We start from the raw sequence: 21,274 nt of genomic DNA on the forward strand, positions 1-21,274 counted from the left end.
CTGCCAACGCCAGGGGACACGGGTTCGAGCCCTGGCCCGGGAAGATCCCACATCCCATGGAGCAACTAAGCCCATGCACCACAACTACTGAGGCTGTGCTCTAGAGCCCGTGAGCCACAACTACTGAGCCCGCGTGCCTAGAGCTCGTGCTCCACAACAAAGAAAAGCCACCAGTATAAGACGCCCGTGCACTGCAACGAAGAGGACTCCCGGCTCGCCGCAACTAGAGAAAGCCTGCAAGCAGCAACGAAGACCCAATGCAGCCAAAATAAATAAATAAATAAATTTATTTTTTAAAAAAATACTTGGGAGAAAGACAAGGTAGAACAAGAGTCTAGAGAGGGATCTCAGCAGGGTGGTCAGGAGAAATCTTTTTAATAAGGTGATGTGGATCAAAGCCAAGATGAAGGGATGGAGCCAGGCAGGCATGTGGGGAAAAAAGCTTTAAGGCTGAAGAAACAGCCAAGTGCAAAGACCCTGAGGTATAACCAAGCCTGGGAAGAGCTAGGAACAGTGTCAGCAAGGAGGGCAGAAGTAGAAGATGAACCAGGAGGGGTGTACAAGACACTGTGAAGACTTTCATGGTTAACAGATAACCTATGCTGTCCTCATAGTCACTGGAAACCATTTAGCAAGTGTTGAGGGCTGAAGAAAAGGCCATCTTGTTTCCTCCTCCAATGTGGTATGTGCTGAAAATTAGTTACCTTAAATGCCTTCTGAACAAGATGGAGAGTTTTCTGTTTTTGTATTTTATATTTGGGGGGGCGTGGTTAGGCTAAAGCACATGGTCTCACTTAACGCACGTCATCTTACAGGGTCTCCTGTACCCTGGCCCCTGTATCCTCTTAGGTAACTAACCAAGAAGTCCCAGGGTGATGTGCTCCACAGAGGTGAACTAATGTAGAGGTCATGGCCAGGGCAAGGAGGGGCAATGGTTAAGACCTCAGACTTCAACCAGCCTACCTGGGTCTGAATTCAGGTCCTGCCACTTGCCTATAAATTGGGAACAAGGGGACAGCAAGAGTACCTGTATGAACAAAAAGAAAATATCAATAAAGAGATATAAAACTTAAAAAAAGCCGAAAAAGAAATTCTAGTGCAGATTTGAGTCGGTAGAAAAAGAATCAGCATAAATGAAGATAGGACAATAGTAGTTACTGAGTCTGAGTAACAGAAAGATAAAAGACTGTGATGAAAAGTGAATGGAATCTTTTATTTTTCTAATTTTATTTTATTCTTTTTTTTTTATAAATTTATTTATTTATTTATTTTTGGCTGCATTGGGTCTTTGTTGCTGTGCACGGGCTTTCTCTAGTTGCGGCGAGCAGGGACTACTCTTCGTTGCAGTGCACAGGCTTCTCATTGCAGTGGCTCCTCTTGTTGCGGAGCACGGGCTCTAGGCGTGCGGGCTCAGTAGTTGTGGCTCACGGGCTCTAGAGCGCAGGCTCAATAGTTGTAGCGCACGGGCTTAGTTGCTCCGCGGCATGTGGGATCTTCCCGGACCAGGGCTCGAACCCGTGTCCCCTGGCGTTGACAGGTGGATTCTTAACCACTGCGCCACCAGGGAAGTCCCTATTTTATTCTTTATACTTTGTTATTGTTCTCTCCTTTTGGCTTGTCCCCCCGTCCTTTTGATTTTCTTTTTTCTGTCGTGGTTTTATTTTACCTTGTTGCAGTTTTTTCCATTTATAGTTTTATTTTTCCTAATATATTTTTTAATCTTTCTAATTTTATTTTGTTTTTTATTCTTTGATATTGTACTGCTCCTTTTTTTCTTTCTTTCTTTCCCTTTTTTTTTTATTTAACCGCTCCATGAAGCTTGCCGGGTCTTGGTTCCCAGGCCGGATGTCGGGCCCAAGTTCCTGTGGTGGGAGCTCCAAGTCCAAACCACTGGACTAACAGAGAACCTCAGACCCCAGGGAATATTAATCAGAGTGAGGCCTCCCGGAGGTCCTCATCTCAGCACCAAGACCCAGCTCTACCCAACTGCCTGCAAACTCCAGTGCTGGACATCTCAGGCCAAACAAGCAGTAAGAGAGGAATACAGCACCACCCATTAAAAAAAAAACAGTTCGAGCCCTGGTCAGGGAGGATCCCACATGCCGTGGAGCAACTAGGCCCGTGCTCCACAACTGCTGAGGGTGCGCCCTAGAGCCCACGAGCCACAACTAATGAAGCCTGCACGCGTAGAGCCCGTGCTCCGCAACGGGAGAGGCCACCTCAGTGAGAAGCCCGTGCACCGCGGCAAAGAATGGCCCACCTTGCTGCAACTAGAGAGGGTCTGCGTGCAGTAACGGGGGCACAACTCAGCCAAAAATAAATAAAAGAAAATAAATAAATTTATTTTTAAAAAAAAGAGAAAGAAGAACAGAAAAACCCCAAAGTTAGGAGAAGGAAAGAAATCATAAAGATCAGATCAGAAATAAATGAAAAAGAAATGAAAGAAAACAATAGCAAAGATCAATAAAACTAAAAGCTGGTTCTTTGAGAAGATAAACAAAATTGATAAACCATTAGCCAGACTCATCAAGAAAAAAAGGGAGAAGACAAATCAACAGAATTAGAAATGAAAAAGGAGAAGTAACAACTGACACTGCAGAAATACACAGGATCATGAGAGATTACTACAAGCAACTATATGCCAATAAAATGGACAACCTGGAAGAAATGGACAAATTCTTGGAAAAGTACAACCTTCTGAGACTGAACCAGGAAGAAATAGAAAATATAAACAGACCAATCACAAGCACTGAACTTGAAACTGTGATTAAAAATCTTCCAACAAACAAAAGCCCAGGACCAGATGGCTTCAAAGGTGAATTCTATCAAACATTTAGAGAAGAGCTAACACCTATCCTTCTCAAACTCTTCCAAAATATAGCAGTGGGAGGAACACTCCCAAACTCATTCTACGAGGCCACCATCACCCTGATACCAAAACCAGACAAAGATGTGACAACGAAAGAAAACTACAGGCCAATATCTCTGATGAACATAGATGCAAAAATTCTCAATAAAATACTAGCAAACAGAATCCAACAGCACATTAACAGGATCATACACCATGATCAAGTGGGGTTTATCCCAAGAATGCAAGGATTCTTCAATATACGCAAATCAATGTGATACACCATATTAACAAATTGAAGGATAAAAACCATATGATAATCTAAACAGATGCAGAAAAAGCTTTTGACAAAATTCAACACCCATTTATGATAAAAACTCTCCAGAAAGTGGGCATAGAGGGAATCTACCTGAACATAATAAAGGCCATATATGACAAACGCACAGCCAACATTGTTCTCAATGCTGAAAAACTGAAACCATTTCCTCTAAGATCAGGAACAAGACAAGGTTGCCCACTCTCACCACTATTATTCAACATAGTTCTGGAAGTTTTAGCCACAGCAATCAGAGAAGAAAAAGAAATAAAAGGAATCCAAGTTGCTCCGTGGCACGTGGGATCTTCCCGGACCAGGGCTCAAACCCGTGTCCCCTGCGCTGGCAGGCAGATTCTTAACCACTGCACCACCAGGGAAGCCCTATTGAAGTATAGTTGATGTACAATATTATATAAGTTACAGGTGTACTATATAGTGATTCACAATTTTTAAAGGTTATACTCCGTTTATAGTTATTATAAAATATTGGCTATATTCCCCATATTGTACAATATATCCTTGTAGCTTATTTTATACATAATAGTTTGTACCTCTTACTCCCCTACCCCTATGTTGCCCCTCCCCCCTTCCCTCTCCCCACCGGTAACCACTAGTTTGTTCTCTATAGGTGAGATGTTGTATGAGGGTCTGAGGAACCCAGGTACCACTGGAGTAGAAAGGAACTAGATTTTGTTTAAGTCCTCTTTGGGGTCAATTTATCTTTGTCCAGGTTGCTCCGGATTCACCAGAATGAACTGATATCATTTTCCTTAAAAAGGGATGAAAGCGAGAGACTAGGAAATAAGGAATGAAAAAAGAGTTTAAAAGTTCCAGCTTCAGGAATTCCCTGGTGGTCCAGTGGTTAGGACTCCCCGCTTCCACTGCAGGGCGCACAGGTTCCATCCCTGGTCGAGGAACTAAGATCCCTAATTCCTCGAGACACTGATAAATAAATAAATAAATAAATAAATAAATAATAAAAGTTCCAGCTTCACTCAAGTTTTCATGGGAACACTTACATGGCTTTAAATGCATAATCGTCCCTCAATACGATTCAGTGTGTGATAAGTTATCATGAATTAATAATTAAAAACCTATTTGTAGGCATAAGATTCCTTATTCTGAGCCCTTAATAATACATTCTGAAAAATTCGATCAGTATTTCTGGAACAGGCACTATCTTCCCTAAAGAGCCATAACTGAGAACACAGGGTGAAGACAAGGCACGCATCACCTGCCCTGAATCCACGCAGGGAGCCCTGCACACACCGGGGAAGGCAGCTCTGTCTGCAGCCGGCAACAGCAGCCTAACGTAATCAATAGATAGAGGAAGGGGGGTGTCCCTCGGACCAAAGGTTCCAAGCCATCACCCCTTCTGCTGGGCCCCTTATTTCTCATCCAACCAGATGCAAGCATCCTTGGGCAAGGGGTCGCTGGCATTGCAATCATGGGAAATCAGGCTCGGGGCTGCTTTTCCTCCCCCCTCCCCCTCCCCCAACAGCTAAGTTCATCTCTACAGATGGCAGATCCAGCTGACTCTTCAGTTAACTTCTTTGGGGGAGGGATTCTGGACAAGCCCCCATAAATGCTCAACAAAGTACCACCCCTTACCCACCCCCCCCCCCCCGCGTCATGCATCTAGTCATGAAACCCTGGTTTTTAATCCGAAGAAAACAAGTCCTACTTAATTTTTCCCATAAGTGGTTTCCAGATCAACCCTAGTTCAAGGCAAAGACCCGATCAACCCTAGCGCAGGGAACAGTGGGGTTAGGACAGGGGGGAAATGGCTAGTACCGTCCTGGTGAAAGAGAAGGGGGAATCTGGCGCCCTCTGGTGGTCACCACGCGCCACAACTCGTCCTGCTGTGCCGCTCCGTGGCGTCTGCCATGACCTGCCCAGTCAGCTCTGAGGATCTTTCAATAGGTCAGCGGATACACACGATGGTACATCCAGACAATGGCATATATTCAATGATAAAAATAAATGAGCCATGGTGGAGGGATGGATTGGGAGTTTGGGATAAGCAGATGCAAACCATTATGTAAAGAATGGATAAACAACAAGGTCCTACTGTGTAGCACAGGGAACTATATTCAATATCCTGTGATATATCTGTTTGTAGGTTCATCAATTGTAACAAATGTTCCTAACTAAAGCAAAATGTTAATAATAGGGGAAACTACTGGGTGGGGGAACAGGCGCTGGCAGGGAGTCCGTGGAGACTTTCATTACTGTATGCTTAGTTTTTCTGTAAACCTAAAACTGAAGCCTATTAATTTTATTAAAAACAGCTTTATTGAGGTATAGTTGACATACAGTAAACTGTGTATACTTAAGGTGCACAATTTGATTCACTGTGTCGTGTGTATATACCCATGAAGCACCTGTGAACCACACTCCCCTCTCCCTCCAGACAACCACTGATGTGCTTTCTGTCACTAAAGACGGCTGCGTTTTCTAGACTTTTAAATAGCTGGGAATCATCCACTATGTACCATTTTCTTCTGGCTTCTTTCACTCCACCACGTTATTCACAGACAGGTGGCAGCTCGGATCAGGAGTTGGTTTCTTTTCACTGCCACGTGGTATGCCACTGCGGGGACATCCTCCCCTGTGTTCATGCATTCCCTGCGAGGGGCACTCGGGTGGTGTCTGCCTGCCCTGGTCCGCTTGGACTCTCAGCTCCACCTCCTCAGCTCCCTGGGCTCTCAGGGAGAGAGCGGTGCATAGGCTCAGTAGCTGTGACGCATGGGCTTAGTTGCTCCGAAGCATGTGGTCCCCAGCACCACAGCCTGGAACTTTCTCAAGCAGCACACTCGTGCGGTCATGTGGGTCTCAGGAGCCACTGTCCCTCCAAGACATGTCCAGTGTCTTGAAAACCTTCTTTCATACATCTTGCCCAATTTGGGAGTTGTGTCAGATGGGAGAGGAAATCTGGTCCCTGTCACTCCCTTGGCTGGAGGAGAAGCTTCATCCCTCAGCTCTGGACCCTTCTCCTCGCCTTCCACCTTCCATCCTGTCCACTGTACCTCTGTGTCCCCAGCCCCCTCCCTTGTTACCAAAGCATCCTCTAGTCTACTGCCAGCTCTTTAAATATTTATTTAACTTGAATTATAGAATTACATATTTAATGTAAAATACTTAGGAGATATTGGTAAGCAACAAGGATATTGGTAAGCAACAAGGATATTGGTAAGCAACAAGGAAAAAAATCCTAATTCATTCTCCCACCACAGGCAAAGGACCGCCATTAGCTGACATTTTGGTTCCCATCCCCCCAGATGTGCTGTCCTTTCTGTGACGGTGTCTGACTGCCCTGATACTCTGCAGGGCAAGTGTTAGATCATCCTGGTGTCCCCAGGATCTAAGATACAGTCTGGCCTGACCTGGCACAGGTGGATGGTGACTGACTCAATCCCCTGCTCTCCTTTTCACACGCTTTATTTATTTTTAAAATAAATAAATAAATTTATTTATTTATTTTTGGCTGCGTTGGGTCTTCATTGCTGTGCGCGAGCTTTCTCTAGTTGCGGCGAGCGGGGGCTACTCTTCGTTGCGGTGTGTGGGCTTCTCATTGTGGTGGCTTCTATTGTTGCAGAGTATGGGCTCTAGGTACGTGTGCTTCAGTAGTTGCGGTGCATAGGCTCAGTAGTCATGACACACGGGCTTAGTTGCTCCGAAGCATGTGGGATCTTCCCAGACCAGGCCGTGTCCCCTGCATTGGCAGGCGGATTCTTTTTTTTTTTTTTTGGCCCCGCTGCGTGGCATGTGGGGATCTTAGTTCCCTGACTAGGGATCAAACCCGTGCCCCCCGCAGTGGAAGCGTGGAGTCTCAACCACTGGACCGCCAGGGAAGTCCCAGCAGGCGGATTCTTAACCACTGCGCCACCAGGGAAGTCCCTCACACACTTTAAATACAAGGGAGAGGGACGTCCCTGGCGGTCCAGTGGTTAAGACCCTGGGCTTCCACTGTAGGGAGTGCAGGTGCAATCCATGGCCGGGGAACTAATGGTTGGGGAATTAAGATCGCATAAGCCCCACGGGGCCAAAATACACACATACATACATACGTGCAAGGGAAAATCATGTCATTGCCTCCCTTCTGTGACTTGTAGAATTCAATCAGTACAGTATCTTGGAGAATTTAGTGAGAGAGAAACCCAAGGCATCCTTAGCTGAACAGCAGAGAGGAGTATTGGATTTTTCACTTAGGATGAGCCTGGGTCGTAGGGCAGGGGGATTAAAAGGTCAGTATGTGTTTAAATTACACCAGTGTTTGCAGCAAGATGGGTGGAACTAGAGATTATCATACTAAGTGAAGTGAGAAGAGAAAGAGAAAGACAAATACCATATGATATCACTTATACGTGGAATCTAAAATACGACACAAATGAACCTATCTACGAAACAGAAACAGACTCACAGATATAGAGAACAGATTTGTGGTTGCCAAGGGGGAGGGGGAGGGGGAGGGGGGAGGGATGGCTTGGGAATTTGGGATTAGCAGATGCAAACTATTATATATAGAATGGATAAACAACAAGGTCCTACTGTATAGCACGGGCAACTATATTCAATACCCTGTGATAAACCATAATGGACATATAAACTGAATCATCTTGCTGTACAGCATAAATTAACACAACATTGTATATCTACTACACTTCAATAAAAAAATTAAAAATTAAAAAAAATTACACCAGTTGGGTCATTTGTAGAGACGTGGGTGGATCTAGAGACTGTCATACAGAGTGAAGTAAGCCAGAAAGAGAAAAACAAATATTGTATACTAACGCATGTATGTGGAACCTAGAAAAATGGTACAGATGAACCGGTTTGCAGGGCAGAAATTGAGACACAGATGTAGAGAACAAATGTATGGACGCCAAGGGGGGAAAGCGGCGGGGGAAGGGGGGATGAATTGGGAGATTGGGATTGACATGTATACACTAAAATGTATAAAATGGATAACTAATAAGAACCTGCTGTATAAAAAAATAAATAAAATAAAATTCAAAAGAAAAAAAGTACACCATTGTTTAACGCAGTGTGGAAAGATTTCCCTAAATTGCTGCATGATGTTTCAGGACCTGAGGGGTAGAAAAACCCAGTACAGCTCCCCCTTGGAATCCAGGGGGATTGGTTCCAGGACAACCCCCACTGCCCACGACCTGGGGATACCAGAATCCACAGATGCTCAGGACCCTGATATAAAATGGCATAGTGTTTGCATGTAACCTACACACATCCTGCCATAAACTTTATAATTATTATTTTTTTAATAAATTTATTTATTTTTATTTTTATTTATTTTTGGCTGCATTGGATCTTTTTTGCTGAGTGCAGGCTTTCTCTAGTTGCGGCGAGCGGGGGCTAATCTTTGTTGCGGTGCGCGGGCTTCTCAATGAGGTGGCTTCTCTTGTTGCGGAGCACGGGCTCTAGGCATGCGGGCTTCGGTAGTTGTGGCTCACGGGCTCTAGAGTGCAGGCTGAGTAGTTGTGGCACACGGGCTTAGGTGCTCCGCGGCATGTGGGATCTTCCCGGACAAGGGCTTGAACCCGTGTCCCCTGCACTGGCAGGCGGATTCTTAACCACTGTGCCACCAGGGAAGCCCTCTCCCATATACTTTAAATCACCTCTAGATTACTTACAACAGCTAATACAGTAGGAGTGCTATGTAAATAGTTGTAAATGCAATGTAAATATGTGAATTCAAGTTTTGCTTTTTGGAACTTTCTGGAATTTTTTTTCTCCTGAGTATTTTCCATCCATGGTTGGTTGCAAGGCAGGAGATAGATGGGTCCCAGGCTGGGCAGGTGGAGTTTGTCCCCTGTGGACAGACACTCCAAAATAGCAGGAGGGAGGAGAAGCTAAGCCCTGCCCAGGTAAGAGACCACATATTTCTAATTCTCGAGGTCAAGAATACCTTCCTGACTACCCACGCACAGAAACGCTCCTTGAAGGTCAAAAAGGGAGGGAGTGCCACCGATATAGTAGGTGATGTCAACCTACCCATAGGCCAGTTAGCCAGAATCCATCTTGCCTAAGAGATGTGCGCCCACACATGGGAGGACCCTGAGATAAACCAAATTTGGACTCAGAACCAGGCAAAGTAAGATGACTGGCCAAAGGAGACCCGGAAGAAATGCCCCATATGAGTGATACAAACTACCACTAGGGCGCGACTCTTTCTCTGAGCCCGCCCATGTGTCTATCCACACATACCCTTTTTCCTCCTAATAAACACTTTGCTTGCTTCACTACTTTCTGTCTCTATGTGGAAATTCATTTCTACACAGCTGACGGGCCAGGGCCTTGTCGCCGACCACTGGTCTAGTGGCTGGGATTCAGCGCTGTCACTGCTGTGGCCTGATTTCAGTCTCTGGCCTGGAACCGAAATCCTGCTTCAAGCCTCTGCAGGCTGAGGCCACCCGAGATCAGTGGGATCCCAGCATGTGGAACCCGTGGATACCCAAGGCTGACTCTAGCGCCAAGCCCCTCAACCTGCCATCCCTGTGGCTCTCTAGTTCTGGCCAGAATCTTCGCTCTCACCCCTCCTGAGTCTTAAACACCTTGTAGGTGAAGCCTTCCCGAGGGGAGAGGGCTGTTATCACTTTGCCTTCAGACAAGAAGTCCTTGAAATCTGGCAATAATGCATCAAATGTCTTAAAAGCATGCAGAGCCATAAGACATAAATCCCTCAAGTCATGTGTCATTTACAACCCCATCTATCTTTTTTCCCTGTTTAATTTTGGGTTTTTTTTTTTTGGCTGTGCCATGCGGCTTGTGGGATCTTAGTTCCCCAATCAGGGATAGAACCCCAGGCCCTTGGCAGTGAGAGCACGGAGTCCGAACCACTGGGCCGCCAGGGAATTCCCTCCCTGTTTTAAATTTCTGAGTTTCTTAAGCCTACACGCTTTTACTGGCTTCATGCTAAATAAAGGAATTTCATGTTTTGGCCTTAAAATACCATCTCCAAACTGCTAGTAACAGAACTGCTAGGAAGATAAGCAGACAATTGTCTCTCTCACTATCCCTTTTTTTCACAGCTGTAGAAAAGCAGGCTGCATCGGAAATATGAATTTGCAAATATATCTTACAAAGGGAGGCCTGTAAGACACCCATACAACAAAGATTATTTCTATGTCCCATGAAAGTATCTTTAATCACTTAACAAAAAAATCTAATTCAGACTATTTATCTTTTTAAGTTGTTGTCCTGGTCATATTAAAACCATCGGGTAGCTTCAGAAGTGTTTAAATACTCCTGAGTTTTCTTTGCTAAACCTTAAGATGATTCTCGATGTTTCCCTTTTCCCGTTTGGAAATGAAAGCAAACAGAACTGAAGACTCTGCTAGCTTTTTTTGTTTAAATCAATTTCCAAAGTCACCCCATTTAAACTAGCAATTCTAGGTGGATGGAGGGGGCGGGAATCAAAGATATATGTACAAGAATATTCATTATAACTTTCTCTAGAAAGAATTAGCCGATAACAGATTAGGTAAATTGTAATGTAAAACTCACTTCGTAATACAGGTATTTAATAGATCATCAAGACGGCATCTCAATTGTAAATCAACTATACTTCAATAAAATAAATTTTTTTAAAAAAAAGACAGTATCAGGAACTCCCTGGCGGTCCAGTGGTTAGGACTCTGCACTTTCACTGCTGAGGGGGTGGGTTCAATCCCTGGTTGGGGAACTTGCATGCCGCACAGTGCGGCCAAAAAAAAAAAAAAAAAAAGACAGCATCTCAAAACTATGGAGAGGGCTTCCCTGGTGGCGCAGTGGTTAAGAATCTGCCTGCCAATGCAGGGGACACGGGCTCAAGCCCTGGTCCGGAAGATCCCACATGCCGCAGAGCAACTAAGCCCGTGCGCCACAACTACTGAAGCGTGCGTACCTAGAACCCGTGCTCCATGACAAGAGAAGCCACCGCGATGAGAAGCCCGCGCACCACAACAAAGAGTAGCCCCCGCTGGTCACAACTGGAGAAAGCCTGCGTGCAGTAATGAAGACCCAATGCAGCCAAAAATAAATAAATAAAATTTAAAAAAACAACAAAAACCTGTGGAGAAAGGACAGAGGGTTCAATAAATGGTGTTGGCATACGTGAAATAACAGAAAATATATTGGTCTCTGGCTCTGGATACTGGCTCCGGACTCCTGAACCTGTTGTCATTTCCTGGGTGACAGGAGTGCCTTTTGTTCTCATGAGGCGACCCTGGGTGAGTCCCTGGATAGTTTCAGGATGGGGGCTGGGCGCCAGAAGGATCAAGCCGTGGTGAGAAGCTTGGAACTTCAGCCCCACTCCCAACCTCTGGAGACTGAGCTAATGATCCCTCTTGCCTACGTGATGAAGCGCCACAAAAATCCCAAAGGTTTGGAGTTCAGGGAGCTTCTGGGTTGGTGAACACGTCCACGTGCCAGGAGGGTGGTGCACCCCAACTTCATGGGGACAGAAGCTCCTGCGCTCGGGACCCTTCCGGACCTCACCCTGTGTATGTCTTCATCTGGCTGTTCATCTGTAACCTTTATTATATAATAAACTCGTAGGCATAAGTAAGTGTTTCCCTGAGTTCTGTGAACTGTCCTAGCAAATTATCTAACCTGAGGAGAGGTCGTGGAAACCCCTTCTTTAGCCAGGGAGTCAGAAGTACCAGGGGCAGCCTGGGACTTGCAGCTGGCTTCTGAAGTGGGGACAACCTTGTGGGACTGAGCCCTGAACCTGTGGGATCTGGGATGTGAGTATTTTTTCCTAGTAAGTTTTTGACTTTGGCCACAAAGAAGTTTATTTTATGGAGTCGGATTTATCAGAGTTTCGTCTTCTGGCTTTAGAGCCATACTTAGGAAGGCTCTTCCTAAGAAAAGCTTAGAAAGGGATAATCCCATGGTTTCCTCAAATAACTGTATGATTTCCTTTTTTCCTCTAAGTAGCTTGTGTGTGTGTGATAAAATACACATAAAACTTAACATCTTCACCATTTTTAAGCTGCCAGTTCAGTGGCATTAAGTACATGCACATTGTTGTGCAACCAACCCCACCATCCATCCTCAGGTCCCTTTTCACCTTGCAAAACGGCAACTCTGTCCCCATTAAACACTAATTCCTCATCCCCCTCCCCCATGCCCTGGAAACCTCTAATCTACATTCTGTCTCTATGACTCTGATTACGCTAGGCACCTCATATAAATGCAGTAATACCATATTTTTCCTTTTGTGGCTAGTTTCTTTCACTCAGCATATCTTCAGGTTTCATCCATGGTGTAGCAGGTGTCAGAATGTCCTTCCTTTTTAAGGCTGAATAGTATTCCACTGTATGGATGGACCACCTACATCTGAGGATGGACACGAGGGTTGTTTTTACCTTTTGGCTATTGTGAATGGCGCTGCAATGGACATGCTTGGATGAGTATCTGTTGGATTCCCTGCTATCAGTTCTTTTGGATACACACCTAGGAGTGGAATTGCTGGCTCATACAGTAATTCTACACTTAGCTTTTTGAGGAATCACCAAAAACAGCAGCTGCATCATTTTACATTCCCACCAACAGCGCATTTTGTTGGGTTGCATTTTCTCCACACCCTTGCCAACACTTGTTATTTTTGAGGTTTTTTTTTTTTTTTTTTTAAATTGTAGCCACCCTAACAAGTGTGAATGCACACATCTTTTAACCCAGCAATTCTACTTTGGGGAATTTAAACTCTTCCAAAACTTGCTTTTGTTAGTTCATGACATAACCTGGCCATCCTTCCATGTTGTGCATATAATTCTCACCCTCTTGTTGTTGACTGGGCTATTTCCTAAGAAGGATGGACCTGGGGTTAACTACTGTTTCCTCATGGACATTTACACTGATTTCAATTTTTAGACATTGCCACACTGCAACAAGTATACGCTTTATGGGACTACTCCAAGAAATACAGTCCTTAAAACCTACTTCCAAAAACCCAGCTTTCACTCCTTAATTTGCTAAGCACCCCTGAAAGACTGGAGTCTGTGGGCTGTTTGCTTTCAGACCGTGGTTACATGAGAGCTCCTGCACAGTCGGTAGGTCTCTGCAAACTCTTCCCCCAAATAATAGAGCTTTGGTGCCTGGACCCAAATTTCTGCTGAACATTTTGGCAAAGGGGATAGAGGTAGTTTCACGCTCCTCTTTAATTCCAAACTGTGATTTCCCAGAGACCCTATGCCTGGGCGGTACTGAGCAGGCAGCAGGTGACCTCATCCGGTGAAAAATGAAAGACCAGCCAGCTACTCGGCTGCTGTTCCCTTGACCCACTCCCAGTTTCGTCTGATGTTCCACGTTTCACCATGCAAAATTTAAGAGATGCAGAACTATGAAGACTCACACAACAGACATCCACATACCCACCCCCCAAGCTTTTCCAAGACAGCTCAAGTCTCCAGCCCGCCCCTCCCCAGAGGCCAGAGACAGTGGCTGTCTGTCATAAATCATACCAGTGTTTAGTATACCCTGACTCCCTGTATATCACCACAGAGAACTGGGTTTTGCTGGCTTTTAGACTTTTTTTTTTTTTGCTCTTTTTTAAAAATTGAAGTACAGTTGATTTACAATGTTTCAGGTGTACATCAAAGTGATTCGGTTATATGTATATATCAATATCTGATTTTCTGGGGCGTGACTGTAGCCGGTATGGTGTCTTTGGTTTCCACGCCATTGATCCTTGTCAGCAGGGAGGCGCCTGTTGACACATATATGGGTTTGCTGAGCCCTCTCTGTCCTTCTACTCGTGTTTTTGTCGATACCCTGTAATTTTCTAAAGTCAACCATGTCCTCTGCAAACAGGGAGTTTTATTTCTCCTCCCCTCTGGGGAGGAGGCTTAGACGCCCAGGGGTGGGACAGGATGGACGGGGGCCGTGGCCTGTGGGGTATCCAGGCCAGGGTGACTGCTGTGCTGGGGCCAGGGTTCAAGGGCGGGAGCAGGAGGCAGGAGAGGGCCGGCTGAGCAGGATCCGGGCTCTGGGGGTGCCGCCCCTCGTCCCTGCCCCTGGGGAGTGAGGACCTGGGCTGTCGCTGCCTGGCCCGTCCCTGTGGGTCGGAGGCTGCGCAGGGGGAGGGCCGTGGGCGCAGAACCGGCCGAGGCCACAGTCATTTCCAATTCTGTCCTGTTTCCTGTCCTATGGGGCCCCACCTGACACCCTGACTGCGGGGCAGAAGCTGACAGCGAGCGGTGAGTTCACGTCCCGGGTCCCCAGCCACCTCGACCACTGGGACTGGTCAGGGGCGCCTGGCACGGAGGGTCTACCCAGTCCCACTGGCTTGGGCTCCGGTCCTTCCTGTCATGAGGACGGAAGGCAGGGGTGAGGGATGGGAAAGTCTGCTGATTCCTGCCCTTCTGGGCAGTCCTGGAGCCCGTGCCCCCGCCCCTCAGTCTGTACCCCCAGCCACTCCTAGACGGAGTTGGGGGGCAAATCTGGGGAGCACCCATCTGCTCCAGCCCCTCTGGGTGCAGAGGAAGAGCGGGACGCCTCCCACACAGGCACGCACAGGCCTCCTCGGGAGCCAGAGCTGGAGGGGGACACCTGTGCCAGGTGACGTGGTGGAACCAGGCCGACAGCACAGGGAGGCTGGTGTGGTGCCCACGCAGGGCCTTATTCACGTTGCTCTGCTTTAGTGGGGTCTTGGTTCTGAGAAGTTACAGAGACCCCCGAACGCCCTCCTTGCAGGAACCTGACCACGTGCCCAGCCCGCCGACCCCTCCCCACGGCCGGGGGGAAGTCAGAGACCACACGGGGTGCCGCGCCCTGAGGATGTGTGCGACCTGAGTCGACGACATGGAGGAGCCCCAGGAAGATGTCGTGCCAGCTGTTTCGAGACTTAGAGGAGCTGATTCGAAAATTCACATGCAGAATAACTAAGCGAGAACAGCTGGGAAAACCCTGTAAAAGTGTGAATGAGGGACTAGGCACACCAGCTACAAGACATAGATAAAGGTTACACTAATGCTACCGTAATTACCCAAAGCCTTTCTAAGTCAGACAGAATCCTAGATTCCACTTTAAAAAGTGGCTGATTCAACCACATGAAAATCAAGTGTCGGCATGGGGGAAAAATCCCTAATCAAGCTCAAAGGAACCATGAAACTGGGGAAAAATATTTACAGTTCTAATGCCCTTAATGGGTGAGGACTTTCTACAAATCAATTTCTTACAAGGCAAAAATATGAGAAATGATAAGAAGGGATAGTTCACACAAAAAAGGAAGGAATGATAAACTATGCTTGTTCACCTCGCTCCTAAGAGATGTGCACAATGACACCAAATCAATGTCACCATGCCCGTCTCACCTCAGCAGCGAGGTCACAGCTATGAGGGAAGGTCGAGGAATCTCAGAGGGTTCTGGTTGGGGGTCATCGGGTACCATGAATACACTGTTAAAGCTAAGAGCACAGGGGTGACAGACAGCATCCTCTACAGGTGGGAAGAGCATGAGCTTGGAGCCCTCTGTTGGCCCTTGTGCATTTGCCAGATCAGAAAAACATGAGTGCCCATCAGTAAGGAACTTTAATAAAATCATGATGGAAAGCAGCAACAAGTACAACCATATCTAAATGTAAAACTGTCATTCTGCAAAAGACACAGTTAAGAGAATGAAAAAGCTACAGAGTGGGAGAAAAGATTTGCCAATCGTGTATCTCATGAAAGAGTCGCGCAGAATAAGAACCAAAGTGCTGGCGAGGACGTGGAGCGACAGGCACTCTCGTCCAGCACCGGTGGGGATGCATATGGCGCAGCCACCGTGGGAGACAGCTTGCCGGTTTCTTACAGAACCGCACACACCCTCACCACGTGCTCAGCAATCATGCTCCTTCAGATTTACCCAAAGGACTTGAAAACATACATCCACGTAAAACCTGCATGCAATCTTCTCTGCTTTGCTCATGATCGTTAACAACTGGAAGCAACCAAGATGACCTTCAAAGAGGGAACGGAAAAACCATGGAATTCCATGAAACGGACTACGATTCAGGGACACAAAGGAACCAGCTATTGATTCACTCAAAGCATGGGTGAGTCTTAGACTTGTTTTGCTAAGCGAAAGAATCCAGACCCATGTATGACTCCATTCACAGGATGTTCTGGAAAAGGCGCAGCCCCAGGAGGATAAGGAGCAGTGGCTGCCGGGGCTGCGAGGCTGGGGGCTGACGCTGGAGCGCGGATGCGGTGGCCCTACCCTTGTGTGAAACCCACGGGCCGTGCATCCCAGAGACTGAGCTGTCATGTGTGCAAACTGAAAAAATAAAGAAAATCAAAGCTCGTTCACACTGTACAGCCCTCACCTCATCTGCTCTTTCCAGAACATTCCCTCGAGGAACATCAGCTCCACGTCTGGCCTGCCGGCCCGCAGCCCAGGACAGCCCTCAGGATTGGCTGTTGCCACGGCGATGGAATTCCCTCCCAAACCTCCCAGTGAACCATGAGGCCACAGGCAAGTGGCCCGCGGACATCAGCTTTCAGCCAGAATGCAGGGTCCCTTCCCCTGCGGCACTTGGCTGGGCCACCCCCAGGGCCACACTACAGGCCTGGCCCTGCAACCCCACTGAGGCCCCTGCCACCAGCTCTGCCCAGCCTGACGAAGACAGCGCTGCCAGGCCCAGGACGCTCCTCCTGCCCTGTGGCACCTGCAGCCAGTGACCAGCACGGCCACAATGGAGCCGGGGCAGCACCCCAAGAGCTGCCGCAAGGCCGCGCACGTGCCCACAACCCCCTGACATCTGTGTCCTCAGTGAAGCTGGACACACACAGGGACCTCCAGAAGACAAGGTGACTGTGAGCACAGTGACCCCGAGGCCCCGGGAATCCAGCGACACGCCCTGCTGCTTCATGCTGGCCTTCCCGGAGAACGGTACCCCCCCTTGCACGGCACGAGTCCCTGACCCAGAAGGGACTGGCCTGGCCTGAATTTGGGCCCCGGGAGGGCAGGCACGCCATGACCACCTCCCCACCCAGGATGATGACTAAAGGGGCCGCCCTGGCCAGTCCAGAATTCTGGCCCAAGGCCAGGCGAGCCCTCTCAGAGCCGCATGTGGCCAGCTGGGGCCTGGACGTGCCCCACAAGGCCACTTCGGTGACCTGAGGTGGCTCTGGGAGCAACAGGCCACCTCCACTGAGGGGGTGGCAGGGGCAGGTGGGCCGACCGCACCCCCATACACATAAGGAGGCAGGGCTGGCCACATGCCAGAGCCCCGCAGCCACCTGGTCCCCGCGAGGCAGAGCAGAGGGTGCTGCTGGGTGGGCTGGACCCAACAGCCTGCACCCTTGCCTTTACCAAAGTCAGTTACTGCCTTGCAGGGTCCCCAAAACTCAGGAGATACACCCCAGCCGGAGTCCAAATGAGCTCCCTGCCCCCCGAGCCCTTCCCTATGAAAGCCTCCCTCTCAGGGGAAGGGACAGCCTTTGTCTCAGTTTTCCCCTTTGCTGGTTGAAGGTGAATAAAGTTTCACGTGTTACACGCTAGACTGGCCCATTCTTGCAGCACCCAGGGGTCTCTGCAGGACGCCCCCGGGGCCCCCAGAGGCAGAGGGACCGCCAGCTGGATGAAGCTGAGGTTCCCGCATGCCTCCTGGGGGGCCACACACACAACAGCCTCCCGGGCTCAGCCAAACACCAGGGTCAAGACCATCAGATACTTTACAGTGACTCAGCATGTGCCCAGTGGGCCTGTATGGGGCTGGAGGAGAGTGATAGCTGGGGGGCCAGTGGCATCAGTTCACGACAGTCTGTGCAAAGCGTCCCGGCAGACCCATGGTCTATCTGTCACCTACCTGGGCTGGCTGGGCTCCGGCGGCGGCACTTCTTTCCTGCCCTGCATCTTCCCTGCTTGTGCCTCTTCCACGCCTGTCGCCTGTGCCTCAGTCAGGAGAGCAGGCACCTGCAGCTCAGGCAGCCCAGGCCGCCCCCGTCGGGCGGGCGGGCTCAGCTTGCTCGCCTTGTGCTGCCGGCTCTTGAACTCCAGCTTGTAGAAGGCATCCTCCACGCCCTGGGAAGAGGGGGCCGGCTCGTTGGGGGGACCACTGTCTTGGCCTCAGCTGGAACCCCAGCCCCTTCCTCACCCCGCCCCGCAAACGGGGAGCTGGGCCCTGCCCATCTTGATCCCCAAGGCCACCCCGTTGGGAGGCTTGTCCTCAGCAACTCCCCCACGGCCTCCTGGGGGGTTGGGCCAATTGGGACCTACTTGCTGCTCTGGGGGTACAGGGGCCGGGGCCCCAGGGTCACCGCTCCAGCCTGGTCAGGGCAGCTCTCTCCGGGGACCTCCACATCCCCCGGGAGCTGTGTCGGCCCAGACCCGGATGCTGGCCTCCCTCGCTGCCCTGACGTCCGGGGAGACTTACAGCATGAGGGGCTGCTGGGCAACGGGGGTCTCAGAGGGTCCAAGAGGGTCCTGGAGCTGGAGCCAGAGCCAGAGCCAGAGCCAGAGCCAGAGCCAGAGCCAGAGCGGCTGCCCTGCGTCAAGGGAGAGGGGGTAGTAAGAGCTGCTCCTGGGCAGTGCCGGGCCCTGGCTGGCTGCAGGGCAGGGGGTGGGCACACCTGGCACTTCTTGGCCGAAGTCTCCATGTACGGGACGCCATAGCTGCGGGCCAGGTCCTGGGCCTGCCGACACTCCACGGAACACGTGGCCAGGTCACACTTGTTCCCCAACAGCACCCTGGGCATGTCGTCCGATTCCTTCACCCACTCGATCTGCTCCCTGAAAGGGGGAAGGCATGAGCCAGCCGGTGGGCTGCGGGCTCGGCTGCACCCGGGGCACACAGAGAGAGGACGGGAGGCCCCCGAGGGTTGCCGGGCAGCTCACCTGTACTGGCGGATGTCCTCAAAGGATCTGGTCCTTGAAAGACTTGGCGTCGTTGACGGCAAACAGAGGAAGCCCTCCCGGGTGCGCATGTGCTGGGCCCGCATGGCGCTGTACTCCTCCCGGCCCACCGTGTCCAGGATGGCTGGCAGGCACATCTCCCCATCGATGACCACTTGCTTCCGGTGGGAGTCCTGGGGAGGACACTGCTTAGAGACAGCCGGCCCTCCAGGGATGGGACCCTCCCTCGCTTCTCTCGTGCCCCCCAGCACCAATGACAAGGAGACCCCTCCTGCAGTGCGGTGGGAGACAAGCCCGTGTCAGGAGCTGGGCTGTGGACAGGAGCCGGGCCGGCTCACCTCTACGGTGGGATGGTACTCATCCACAAAGTGGCTCTGGGTGAGCTGGATGGTCAGGGCACTCTTCCCCACGCCTCTGGCACCCACCACCGTGAGCTTACACTCCGTCATCAGTCCTCAAGGGACCGCAGCACAAGGCACTGCAGTGGTCTCCTGTCCCACCAGCCAAGGAAGCCTCACTCAGCATGGCCAGACCAGCAGGGCACGCCCACTGAGCTCCCTGGGCCAGCCTGCCCAGGCCCGGCCTGCCCTCTGTGCCCAGACACCCAGGTAACCGGGTCCCCAGCAAGAAGAGTGGCCCAGACGCTCACCTGTGATACCTCCAGCCCAGAGGTGGGTGGGGTCCGACCTCCAGCTGCACTTAATGACTGTGTCAGAGAAGCAGGGAGCCGGCCCCCCAAACACAGGGCGGACAGCTGAGAGCATCTCCCAAGCAAGCACCTGAATTAGAAGCTGCTGGGTAGGCAAAAGGCCTGAACTGGAGGTGCCATGGGCTGAGGGTACCAGTGCCCCACGAGAACAGGCCTTGCCACAGTGGAGGGCACAGCAGTGTGCCGGGACTGCCAAGTGGCAGCTGACAAGCAGCTCCAGCCACCCCCTACCTGGCATGCTGGTGCATTTGACAAGTATTCACTGAGCGCCTACTGCAGGCCAGGTACTGCTCCAGGCACAGGGTGACAGGCAGACAGAAAGAACCCCTGCCCTGGCAGGATGAGGCTCTGCTCCAAGGAAAAGATCTACATAAAGGGGAAATAAAGGGAAACCCAGGAGGCCCCAATGCCAGAAGAAGTTTGGAAAACATAAGGCAGGTGAGGAGGTGGGCAGGCGCGGGCCAGAGCTCCAGGAAGCAGAAGCTGATCACAGGAAAAGACTCAAAAGAGGTGTGGGAACAAAGGGACAAGTAAAAAAGGAAAAGGGCCTGGGGCCAACGCTCCTAGCTGGGGTGTCCCCATTTTGTGATGCTTAAAGAAAGGGGTCCCTTACAGGGTCAGTGGGCAGTGATTTTCTAAACTCCAGGTTCGCCTGGTGTGTGTGATGGCCATGTGGTGCCCGAGCTCTTCGCAGGGGTCCATGGGGCTCTGGCGGGTGGGAGACCGGCCTTGCCCCATGGTCACGGGTGGGCCTCCTCTCGGGGGCACCCAGCACACTTGTGGGGTCCCGGAAAACAGGGCCAGGGACACACAGCCAGAGGAGCTGGCCTGGGTGAGGCAGAGCGGAGCACCTCTGCCCGTGTCTCACCTGCGCCCCCGCGTGCCTGGCGAGGACAGTAGGCACCTCGCCCGGCCCGGCTCCTGCAGCCCCTGAGGACATCTAGAGGCCAACTCCTGGACTGGTCTGGAAAACTGAAGTGATTCAAGCTACTTAAGAATGAAAAGAAAAACAGAGAACTGGAAAATGTTCCTGTTATAGCCAAACATCCTTTTGTCCTGAGAGAGAAGCGAACCCAGGCTCCCGGCTCTGTGGTCCTCCGTTTACTGAGCACTTCCCGGGGCGGCCCTGCAGGGCTGCAGGTGAAGCTGGGGAGCGCTTCCCAGGGTCGGGCAGGAAGGGTGTGGAGTCAGAGCCGCAATCCTCCCCACTCAGCCCCACTGCACACCGCGAGGGCCTGCTAGGTACCAAGTGCTTTCTGCTGGTCTCTGATTTTGCTAACACCCCGAGCAGACTGTGCTCCTGTTTACAGAGAAGGAATCTGCGGTGTGGAGAGGGCGCTTCACCTATCCCAGGTCAGTCTCAAAGTTCTTAGTAGAGCTTGGCAGCTACCTAACAACTGTGATACCTCAGGCTGTGAAGCCCAGTGGAAAAAGGCTTATTTCGGTCTAATGCTCCTTACTAACTCTGGCAGTGCTAAACGTGACGTGGCATGCCGCTCTGCTCTCCCCAACTCCTAGACCAAGGAGGCCCTGAATTAGCGTCAGCTCACAATCAACAGGTGA

General features: G+C 50.1%; 2 protein-coding genes across 7 annotated transcripts in view; both read right to left on the bottom strand.

The window, feature by feature from the left end:
• The window catches only part of SMARCA4 (SWI/SNF related BAF chromatin remodeling complex subunit ATPase 4), a 148,117-nt gene extending 130,054 nt beyond the window's left edge, over positions 1-18,063 (bottom strand). For 3 of the 5 annotated variants that reach the window (XM_068536967.1, XM_068536963.1, XM_068536959.1), the window contains exon 1: positions 17,957-18,062. In XM_068536967.1, coding sequence (XP_068393068.1) covers positions 17,957-18,003 — 47 coding nt within the window. In that variant the 5' untranslated portion in view covers positions 18,004-18,062. Of the gene's footprint in view, positions 1-17,956 lie in introns of all 5 variants that reach the window. The other 2 variants (XM_068536968.1, XM_068536966.1) reach the window with 2 other exon arrangements.
• A 7-nt stretch (positions 18,064-18,070) lies between these two features.
• On the bottom strand, positions 18,071-21,218 carry LOC137760058 (GTPase HRas-like). 2 transcript variants are annotated; one of them, XM_068536971.1, is made up of 5 exons: positions 20,580-21,218; positions 18,985-19,175; positions 18,720-18,879; positions 18,524-18,635; positions 18,071-18,171 (listed from the first exon to the last, which is right to left on the bottom strand). In XM_068536971.1, exons 1-5 carry the CDS (start codon positions 20,649-20,651, stop codon positions 18,071-18,073), a joined length of 636 nt encoding a protein of 211 aa, XP_068393072.1. In that variant the 5' UTR covers positions 20,652-21,218. The 2 variants fall into 2 exon arrangements, with proteins under 2 accessions (XP_068393072.1, XP_068393071.1); XM_068536970.1 differs by having other exon boundaries at positions 18,524-18,879.
• Positions 21,219-21,274: the final 56 nt, after the last annotated feature.

Source organism: Eschrichtius robustus, chromosome 2 (genome assembly GCF_028021215.1).
Source record: "Eschrichtius robustus isolate mEscRob2 chromosome 2, mEscRob2.pri, whole genome shotgun sequence".
In the NCBI taxonomy this organism is placed as follows: domain Eukaryota; kingdom Metazoa; phylum Chordata; class Mammalia; order Artiodactyla; family Eschrichtiidae; genus Eschrichtius; species Eschrichtius robustus.

Excerpts from the sequence above, each read along its gene's own strand:
- LOC137760058 (XM_068536970.1), bottom strand. The coding sequence starts at position 20,651 with ATGTCCTCAGGGGCTGCAGGAGCCGGGCCGGGCGAGGTGCCTACTGTC. Across the intron at positions 19,176-20,579 it reads CCAGGCACGCGGGGGCGCAG|GACTCCCACCGGAAGCAAGT; the intron begins GTGAGACACGGG and ends TGTCCTCCCCAG. Across the intron at positions 18,172-18,523 it reads GCCCAGCAGCCCCTCATGCT|GGCGTGGAGGATGCCTTCTA; the intron begins GTAAGTCTCCCC and ends CCCTCTTCCCAG.